Here is a 10719-nt window from a genome sequence, read left to right on the forward strand (position 1 = left end):
TTTGCTAAGTGAAAGCAGCCAGTCACAAAAGACCATGTGTTTTATAATTTCATTTACATAAAAGGTCCAGAATAGGCAAATACATACACATAGAAAATAGATTCAGAAATCTACAGAAAGTAGTTCTTCAGGACTGAGGGTTTGGAGAGATAGATAAGACAGTGATCCCTAAAGGATACTGGGTTTCTTTTCAAGGTGAGGAATATGTTCTAAAATTGCCTGTGGTCATGATTGCACACACACTCTATCGTAAGGATACTAAAAACCACTGTACTGTATGCTTTAAACAGGTGGATTTATGACATGTGAATTATATCTCAATAAAGTTATTTAAAAAGAAATAGCTCATTCTATGATAGACAAGTTACCATGGTTCTGTCTTGAGAGTTGAGAAGCAGAAGTTGCATGGTACCATGGAAAGAATGAGAGCTTTGGAACCAATGACCTCAGACAAGTTGTTTAGCCTGTTTGAGCCCCAGTTCCTCATCTGTAAACTAGGGTTAGTAAGCCCCATCTCACTGTTTTTACAGTATATGGGGAAGCCCCAGCCTCTCCTGTTCTAAAATTGCCTGACTTTGAAGTTTGAGGCTTGAAGGAAGAGGTAAAGGTGTGAGGTGTCTGTGGACAGAAAGGTTTCCCTTACACTGAAGTCACACCCATGAGGGACTCCTGTGTGTGTCAGAAGCTCGTCACCCAAAGCTCAGTGATTAGCTACCCTCTGTCTCCTGAGGAACCTCGGAAAAGAGAGACAAAAATAAAGGGGACTTGTGTGAACTCTAGGGACAATTCTGCTGGCTGTGCAAATTGCTGGAAGCTAACCAAGGGAGAAGCTTATGGGAGAGCTAAGAAAAGGCTAAACTCCTATGATAACAAAAATATGGCTCTTTTTCAAGGTAGTAGGATGGGTTGGACCATTCTGATATATTTCTTCCCAATTATGGGGTATCTGCCAAAAATGCAGAGATGCTTTTCTGAAAACCACTAGGGGATAGAAACAGGCATTTAAAAAGCTAGACAAGTTAAAACACACACACACACACACACACACACACACACACACACACACAAAATCTGATAATAGAAGTACTTTAGTGCTCAGAAACAATACTAATATGGCAACCATGGTGGTAAAGAACTGGTGACCCTCATTATAATGTAGATTCCATACTTGCAAATTCACCCACTCCCTCCAATTTCATTGTAATCGCAAAAATCACTAATTGTGGCACTCTTGTGATCATTTATGGATATGAGCAGAGCAGTGAAAAATCTGAGTCATCCAATGAGCATATTCCCAGTTAAGGTTGAACAAATGCTCCCCCTTCTCGTTTCAGCTCTCATATTGTAAACAAGTCTCCTTTCAGCCTATTTAGTGCCATGCTTTCTACATTGCATTGTTCTTTATTGGTAATGTCACTGTTGAAAACATCCCCAAATGTAGTGCTGAAGGGCTGTCTAGTGTTCCTAAGCCTGAGAAGGCTGCAATGTGCCTCACTGAGATACCTGTTAGATCCTCTTTCTTCAGGCAGCACTTACAGTGCTGCTGGCCCTGAGTTCCATGTTAATAAATCAACAACATATATTCCAGAGTCTTTAAACAGAAACACATATGAAAAAAGTTTATATATTGATCAGTTGACAAAAATGTGACCAGAGGCTTACAGGAACTTAACCTAGTATTTTATCTAAGAGCAATAGTTCAGTATTTGCAATTCAGTGTTTGGGGTATTTTTATGGAGTAAAACTACAGAAAATAATGAGAATTAACTCTATATGCTACGTATTTTTCACATACCATCTCATTTTAATGCCCACAAATTAGGTGTTATGTTAGTTTCACAGAAAATTGAGGATATACATACATGTTAGATTATGTGACTTAGAGCTAACATATGAAAGTGGTGGAATTTGAATCCATTTCTGTCTAACTACCAAAAGAGGAAGAGAACTCTTTAGCCCTTTGACTGGAGAGTTGGCTCTTAGGGAAAGGTAGCCAGTCATCCATATCAGGGCTGGGCCACAGGGAGAGCTGAGCTTAGTTAAGAACAGTATAAATCAGAGAAAAAAGATGAAAGAACTGAACATAATCCTCCAGCTGTAGTCTGCACTGGTCAGACTACATACAGCTATGACAGTGGGGAGAGAGAAATGACCATTAGCACGAGGAGAGGCACCAGGATGGTGACGAGTCTGGGAGCCCACACATCAAGAAAGAAAGGATGAAAGAAATAGACATTGCTCAGTGTAAAAATGCCACCATAGAAGCAAACTGGAGGCATCTTTGTATACCTAAAGAGCTATCCTGTGGATGAAAACTAGGATTGCAGGTTGAAAGCTTCAGGGATCAGATTTTGGCTCAATCCCAGAAACAATTTCCGATATTCAGAGCTGTCCTACAAGCCAAGATTGGAAACTGGTGGTCCACAAGCCACATTCAGATACAGATGTATTTTGTTGGTGTGCAGTGATTTTTTTTTTTTTTTAAATGTATTTAAATGTCCTTCTATTGGGGAATGTGCTCGTTTTCACAGCTTGCACCACTCTCTGCTCTTAGCCCCATGTCACTCCTGTGTAACTTGCCTTGTTCTTGAAGTAGGGTTGTTGGATTTAGCAAATATAGAATACAGTTAAATTTGAATTTCAGACAAATTTTACAAATATTACACGGGACATATCTATACTATATTTATTTTTCTATCCCAATACTTGGAAGTTCTAGATGGAAGCCTTTGATATTTTGTTTTGAGACAGTGAGCTTCATATATGGGAATATTCAGACTTGTCTTAGAGAAATTCTTGTGATGGAAATAGGGCCAAAATGGTTTAAGGGTGTCCTTGCTTTATTTTATTGAGATCCCCCATTTCAGAGCGATAAAACAATGAAAGGTAGGGGGAGATAACTGAATTATCAGGTGCTGTTCTGGGTGTGGGTGGCAGGTAAGACACCGGCTTCTTGTCCTAACAGCTGAATGTTCTACCAAAAGAGCTGGGACTGACTGACAGATAAGGATATAAAGTGTTTTTGACCTCTAATATCAATTGTTAGTCAAATTCCTTTTAAGCCTAAAGTTGATTGGTGTGTCTGCAGCTGGAGAAAATGATAGCAATCTCTTTCTAGACCAAGGCATGAACCAGGAGGCATGCAACACTCCAAAATAATAATCCTGCTTTTATCTGTCAAAAGTCATCTTCTACTTCTCTGTAACTGTGGTTAGTCATCCTGACACTTCTTGTTTTCCTATCCTGCTGCCAGAGCTGCTTTTCTAGTTGTTTTGAACAGACCGTGACCAACTCACCAAAGAACATGGCAAGCAGTATATGAGAAAAGAGACTGATACTAACTCAGTTACCACAGCCTATTTCTTTGGCAAAAAATCAGTGGATCTCTGAGGTCTTTTCTGAAAATTGTGCCTCTAAAACTAAGTGTCAGTAGTCCTTGGTCATCAGCTAGTTTTTTAGTGTCCTCCTGCTGGTCTCTGGGGAATGAGAATGTTTGTGTTAGATGAGACTCTAGAGAGCATTTGGCTCAACTCCCTTGTTTTGGAGATAAGGAAAGGTAGCTTCATAGTATGGTGACAAGATTGAGAGCTCATGGCTGCAGTCAGCTCACAGGCCAGAGCTCTCTGCAGCCCAGCAAATGGCTTCCCATTCCTTCTCCATTTGTCATGTTTCCCTCCCTTACTTATACCCACTTTTTTTCAGTCTCTCACTTGAAACAGACAAAATGACAAAAGGGAGGGGAAGATAATAATATGAATAAACATATTTTGGGGCAACTGTGCACTATACACTACAGAGTATACCCAAAGGGAATTTAGCAATTCTAATTTGTCCTTTTGGGGAAGGCTCCTAGACGACAGGGGCTTTGCTATCTTGTTTACAGATGGGTGCATTCCGCATATCCCCAGGTTCACCTGAATGCTCACTAAATACTCCTGGTCATACTGTTTCCTTCATCATTCTCCTCTTCAAGATTAAATAAAATCTCAGGGGTTACTCAAAGCAAGTAACACTTAATAAAACTCCCATTTCAACTATTATAACATAGGGACATTTTTAATATGTCCTTTCTTTACACAAAAAGTCTAAACTTAGGGTTAAGAAGTAACTAACACAGCAGTCTTTGGATCTTAAACAAGGACTTCAGATGGCTTATGGCTCCATCATTTTCAAATAATAACCCTGTTTTCACTGGTTGTTCTTGATAGAGACTCTGTTCCCTCAATTGGAACATCAGTGGACCCTCTCTTTTCTACCTTTAAAATTTTTCAGGGGCTTCTACAGACACTACATGCACAGATCTCCAGCCAACATGTTGAATGCATGTGTTAGAAAGAAGAACAATGATTTTGGGAGCAGAAGTAGCCCGGGCTGAATCCTGGCTCCTCCATTCACCAACTGGTGAATTTGGGCAAATTTTAAATTTCTCTCAGTTTCCTTATTTATAAAATACAGACAAACTACCTCTCTCAGGGTTGTAAAGAGAAAATGAAATAATGTAGGCACTCAATAAATGGTAGCCATTATTACTGTGCCTGTTGAATTAATGCAAAACATAAACAAAAGGAACCACCACATGGCAGTATGACTTTCTAACCTTTTAATGAGACTCATTTTGTTTGGCACAAAGATCTAGATCGGTGATCTGGTGGATGTGTTGCTTAGTGTAACTGCCCACCATGGCGAGCATTATATTGCTGGTCCCTAGAAGCATTTAAGGAGAGGCGTTATAGTCAGCAGTGGGATGCATGCCAACTGTTTTATTGATGATGCCTATTTGGACCACAAGGCCAGCCAGCATTTGGGCCTCAGGAAGAATATGGCCCCATTCATGTCATTACTCCACAATGCGGCGGAAAGACTGGACAGCTGGGGAAACTGCACCCCAATCGATGGGCTTCCGGTACTCCTTCTTGTCCAGGAGGTACTGCCTGCCACGGTAGTTGGGTAGCTCATAGAAAATCCAGACACCCTCCAGCACCTTACAGGAGTGGATCTCTCGCATATGAAATTGCTCCATGATGGAAGGGCAATCTTCAGTGGTTTCATACATCTGACCATTAAAATCCCCTTTCTCAAAGATCTGAATCTTATACTGGCCTCCACTAGGCTGAAAAGACACAGGAGAAAATGAACAGAAACCATTACGGAAATCACCAGCAGGTCAAGAACTTAGAGAACAGTATTGCTCAGAACTAATCACCTTGAAAGCTAGATGATCTGAACTCCCATCTCACCATGTACTGATTAAAACAGCTAACTTTCAGTAAGAAAAAATTAATTCTTCAAAACACTCAAGAGGCAGAGAGAGCACCCTGGAAATTAGTGTAGTCATTCTTGTGATGAACTGCTCTAAGATGTTATTCAAGCCCCAGCAGCCAACAAGCAGCTACTCATTTAGAGGTAGAAAAGACTCAAGAAAATTTTCACCTAAAAGCAAGAGAAAGCAGACAGAGGGTATGGGAAAGACAGGGACTGCACAGTCCCCAGACTCACCAGATGAACAGCTCTGCAGGAGCTGAGGCGGTCATTGAGGCCCATCCAACGCTGGTATTCAGGGTACTCTCCCTGGGGTAAGATGTACATGTACCCAGCAAAGTTGGGCCTTTCGTAAACAGCCCAGGTGCCTCCTTCCACTTTAATGGAGTTGCAGCGACTTAGGTATGTGTGGAAATCTGCACAGTCGCAGTCACAGTCATAGCGACGGCCTTGAAAATTTTTGTCTTCATAGAAGGTAATCTGAAGTAGAGGGCCAACAGAGAAAGAGCTGAGGAGTTGGGGGGCTTAATTCACAGATAAAAATTAGGAATATAATGCCTACTTTAGAAATTTCTTTCTCCTCAATTTTGAGGAAAAATATGTAGTTGTATGTCACCTTACAACATTGCTTTCTGACAGACAACTTCAGTTGTCAACAACAGAAATGAGTACTTCCTGAAAGCTGAACATGAAGCAAAACAGAAGAGGGCTCTAAGAGAAGCGAGCAGTCTCAGACTCAAGTTCATTTTCCTTCCTTTATGTTCCCACAGCTCTCTGTACTTACCACATTATATTATAAATTATCCATTTATATGTCTACGCCTCCCACCAGAATCCTAGTACACTTTTTCCAAGGCAAGTACACTTTTTCCAAGCCTTATTTGAGCTATCAATCCTCTATGCCCATCACTTGACTTCAATAATTGTTTCATGAAGATGAATGACTCCTAGGTGATATGGAAGATACAAAGAGAAAAATAAAACATAAACCTTAGCTTTAGAGAGCTTATTTTAGATGGATGTAGAGATTTCATATATGAAAATATATCATATTATGTTATTATTAGTTTATTGCCAACAGAGTAGTTGCAAAGTAACAAAATGATAAGGCAAGAATGCTCCTTGCCTCCAATTATCAAGTTTCTACCACAATGCCTGGGGTAAGTCTCTGATGGCACTGAAAAATATGCAGCCCTGTGAAACCAGAAACAGTAAGTCTGGACTACAGAGCTCTCTCTCCACGATTAGCCTTACGATCTTCATCCAGCCACCTCTCTGAGCTTCAGCTTCCTATTTGAAGACTACAGCAGACTGGAAGTCCAGGGTTTAAAACAACTCTCAGAGCTTTTCTGGCTAAAAGAGGAGACAGAGTTCCTGGGAACTCCCAAGGATTCACCAAGCGGTTCCTGAAAACCATGATGAAAACTACAAATGGGCTACAGAGCTTGTCCCTTGTTATTCAATAATTCCACAATATTTTCATCTTTTTTTTTTTTAAGATGGAATTTCAGATCACTGCTAGGTTATAAACTGAAATCACAGGTGTCATGCTTTGAACAGTTAATTACCTGGCATTATGCTGCCACCTTGTGGCTGATTTACTTTATGGACTTCAAGGGAGAAAATTATGTGAGTCATTTCAGATGAAAGGAGCAGAGCCAGGTATTGTCTTGACAGGATCTTTGAGCTGAGGATTGAAGGATAAGTAGGTATTTTCCAGAGGCAAATGAAAAGGAACAAACATGTTCAAAAGAATAAAGAAGTGAAAGAACATGGCCCATTATAGGGACAATAAGTAGTTCATTAAACCCAGTACATATTGAACATGTGGTGAAGTACTAGAAAATAAAGCCAGAAAAATGACACAAGAACCACGCTGGAATCCCTTTGGTGATTATGAGTGAGTTGGACTTAGTAGTGTGTGTCTAGAAACAGATGGCTGCTGTGGGCCAGGTGAGATATGATGACGGCCAACCAAAATGCAACTCCAATGTGAATGATGATGAGAAACCAGTAAAGAACTTCAGGATTTGGTGACTAATTAGATGGAGGGAATGAGGAGAGGAAGAAACCAAGAATGACTCACAAAAAGGCATAAAACCTCATTCTCCTCTACCCTGGGTATTTCTTTCTATCTAGATACTAATATACTAATAATTATTTCCCTCCACCTTAATCTTTCCCTTCCCTTCCCATTTATTTCAACTATTCTCTTTCCTGTTCCCTAAAAGGGTCGTTTTTCCTTCCCACCCCTAAATCATCTACTTCATCTCCTTTACCCCCTGCCCAAATTTCTTTATGTGTTCAGTTCCCTTCCCATCTTAGCACAGTATATAGATTTAGATACATGGCACCTCAGTTTATGGATGAAGAAAAAAAAAAAACCCAGTACTACTGCTTTCTTGCCATGTGACCTTGGACAGGGCAATTAACCTTACTCTACAGCTCTTCATTTGCAAAACAGCATGACAGTGTCTCTTGCAGATGGTATGTTCTGAGGGTCCAAGGGGATGTTGATAAAGTACTTAGTTTAATAGCTGACTCACAATTGGCAATAAGCTTTTGCTACAGTTTTTACAGATGAAGAAGTTAAGTGATTGGCCTAATGTCACTACCTAGTTACAAGTTAGTTGCAGACAAGCTGGTGAGCTGCAGTGCAAAACTCCTGGTGAGTAATCTATTGTTCACTTTATTTTCCTTTGCTGTCTTTCTGCCTGCACAGTTAGCTTCGTTTAACATGGCAGCACTTACTCTCTTGGACAAGAAACAAGGCTGGGCCTAAGCCTGAGGGGCCCTTCCTCGTGACCTGTGGAGAGATCTTTAGGAAGGTCAAATAACTTATCTGAGAATGGATAGATTCTAAACTCCTTAATTCATATGTTCTATTTGCCTTTGGTTTTTGACCAAATAGTCACCAAGAAGAGCCTTTGCAAAAGATATCCTACGGGAAATGAAGTTAATAATACTATTGATTTCACTTCATAGTTTCTCACATTTACTGCCTTCTGCACATTTGCTTGACTAATTATCAATACCTGCTAAGTAAAAATATACATGACACCTGATAAGGTCACCTGATGTCCACCCTCCCAGGAGACCAGCCAACCATCCAACAGTTGAAACAAAGCCCTCACCCTGTTGCTATGGAATCATTACTGAGCTCCAAGACTAAGCTCTCTTTTCAGTGGGAGACCTTCTATATCTCAGAGCCAGAGAATGTTGCACCGAGCTGTGCTCAATTTCTATTTGTAGAATAACCATGAAATCCATGCTATTGTCAGCTTAGAGGTTTTGACCCTTGGGCAAAACATTTTGTAGAGAAGGCTAAGAAATGTGCAGAAAGTTTTCTCAGAAATTGTTACAAAATTCCTATCATTATTAGGTTTATTTGTGGAAAAATGGCCTACTAATCCAATACAGCAGAGAGAAAAATGTCTTGAGTATCCCAGAGGTAATGAAAACATACTTAGTTAAATCTATTCCTTTTGCCAAGCCCATAACTCCTCTGATTAAACTGCTAGCAGGATAGTGGGAAAGGAAGAAGCAATGAGAAAGAGTAAGAAATAATTTACTATCTCCTTTACCCTAGCAAGCAAAAGTTATTTAACTAAATGAACAACTCAGCTATAAATAAAAAAGAGTACACTATTACTGCTCTGCAAATCTTTAAAAGCAGATGTTTTCATCTAAGATGGCTGTATAACAGCTTTACCTCAAGACACATGGATATCCCTCCTTTAAGGACTTAAAATTCTTTTTTAGTGGATTTGCATGGTATATTTTCAAGAACCTCAGAGCACTAAAGACACTAAATTACAGAACAAGCTAACAGGTACCTCTGACATGATGCAACAAGAAGTACACAACATTGCCTATGTAGCTTTCTTGGCAAAGATATTTATTCTGAATCTAAACATGAGGAAACAATTAGACAAATCTAGATTGCAAGACTTCCTAAAAGACATCTAACCTAGGTTCTGAAAAATGTCAGTGTCTCAACAACAACAAAAGGGTAGGGGGACTTTTTTAGAGAGGCTAAAAAAATTGAAGAGAATAAAGAGACATGACAACCAAGTGCAATACACGTTTTTGATCCTGTATTGGGGAAAAGGCCACCATGAAGCACGTTTCTGGGGACGATCAGGGGAGATTTGAATATGGTCTCAATATTAGCTATTGTATTTATGGTAAATCTTGGGGACATGCTAATGATACAGTGTTTATACAGGGAAATGCCCTAGTTTTTAGGAGATACATGCCTAAATACTCAAGGCAAAAGTATAATAAAGTTTGCTACTAATTTTCAAATGATTTAGTAAAGAGAAAGAGATGGAGATAGGAGAGACCAAATATGGCAAAATGTCAACAACTGGAGAATATAAGTGAAAGATAAACAAATATTCATTCAACATTTCTTTCCCATTCTTTGAAGATTCAATGGGTTTGAAAATTTTCGAATAGCTGGGGGTAAAAATCACGCAGCGGTTTTGTCTCATCAGTGGAAGAGCTAAAAAGAAGATGAAGGCATATTCCCTCATTCCCAAAGCCCTACCTGAGAGAATAATTTCCAATCCAGCAATCGTGAGTCAAATACTTTAGAGGCAATTTTCTGACTAAAAGGGAGCACTTTATTTGGGGAACAAGTAAAAATAATTGCTTGAATGAAGGAGAGATGTAGGAGTTTATTCACCTGATTAGCCCATCCACTTTAGCCTTTTAGAACACTAATGGTTGAGGCTATATTTCAGAAAACAAAATTTTAATTGATTATTAAAAGTTTTCTTCTCCATATAATCCCCATTAGCATGTCTTATTCCTATGGAGAATATCAGTTGCATAGAATATTAGTTGCTAGAAGGCAGAAATAATAGTGATATTTATAAATTATTTACCTGTCTAGTATTCAACATAGCACCGTACATAAAGATAAACCCTTAATAATGTTTGGTAATTCTGTTAAGAGTAGAGAATATAATAAGCATTTCTTAATCTTCTCTCTCAATCCCAGTTCTCTAACCACTATCATACTCACCTCTAGGCAAAAAAGCAAAAGCTTTTCTGTGTGTTTAATGTATCATTAGGTGAAAAGTGGGTAAGCTAAAAATCAATATGACTACTTACCTTGGTTCCAGTTTTAGACATTTTTGGTGCACAGACTGGTTTGCCCAGTGCTGAAAGAAATTCAGGAATGGCTACAGAGAGTTAGAGGCACAGTGACATTTATATGGGCTGGTTTCAGTCAAACATTTGCTTAGTCATGAGAACAGGATCCAAAAATTGAGTCAGTCATTTAGACGCTATTGATGGTTTCTAGAAAAAACAACTGGGATTATAAAATAAAGGAAAGCTTCAGTACCGCCTTTAATGCTTACCAAGCCCTGCTGCATTATAGACTTTGCTGAGTCAAGAAACCAAAACCCAGACAAAGTTGTAAAAAATAAAAACAAAAGAGTCCCTTTT

At 39.3% G+C, this 10719-nt stretch overlaps 1 protein-coding gene across 2 annotated transcripts; it reads right to left on the bottom strand.

Moving 5' to 3' along the window:
- Nucleotides 1-4585: 4585 nt before the first annotated feature.
- On the bottom strand, nucleotides 4586-10455 carry CRYGS (crystallin gamma S). Of its 2 annotated transcripts, none has more exons than XM_005546611.4 (3): nucleotides 10381-10455; nucleotides 5497-5739; nucleotides 4586-5110 (listed from the first exon to the last, which is right to left on the bottom strand). In XM_005546611.4, the coding sequence occupies exons 1-3, from the start codon at nucleotides 10399-10401 to the stop codon at nucleotides 4838-4840; spliced, it is 537 nt and encodes a 178-aa protein (XP_005546668.1). In that variant the 5' UTR covers nucleotides 10402-10455; the 3' UTR covers nucleotides 4586-4837. The 2 variants fall into 2 exon arrangements, with proteins under 2 accessions (XP_005546668.1, XP_073887738.1); XM_074031637.1 differs by lacking the exon at nucleotides 10381-10455 and adding an exon at nucleotides 6044-6510.
- Nucleotides 10456-10719: the final 264 nt, after the last annotated feature.

The sequence above is a fragment of the Macaca fascicularis genome, chromosome 2 (assembly GCF_037993035.2).
Source record: "Macaca fascicularis isolate 582-1 chromosome 2, T2T-MFA8v1.1".
NCBI classification, from domain to species: domain Eukaryota; kingdom Metazoa; phylum Chordata; class Mammalia; order Primates; family Cercopithecidae; genus Macaca; species Macaca fascicularis.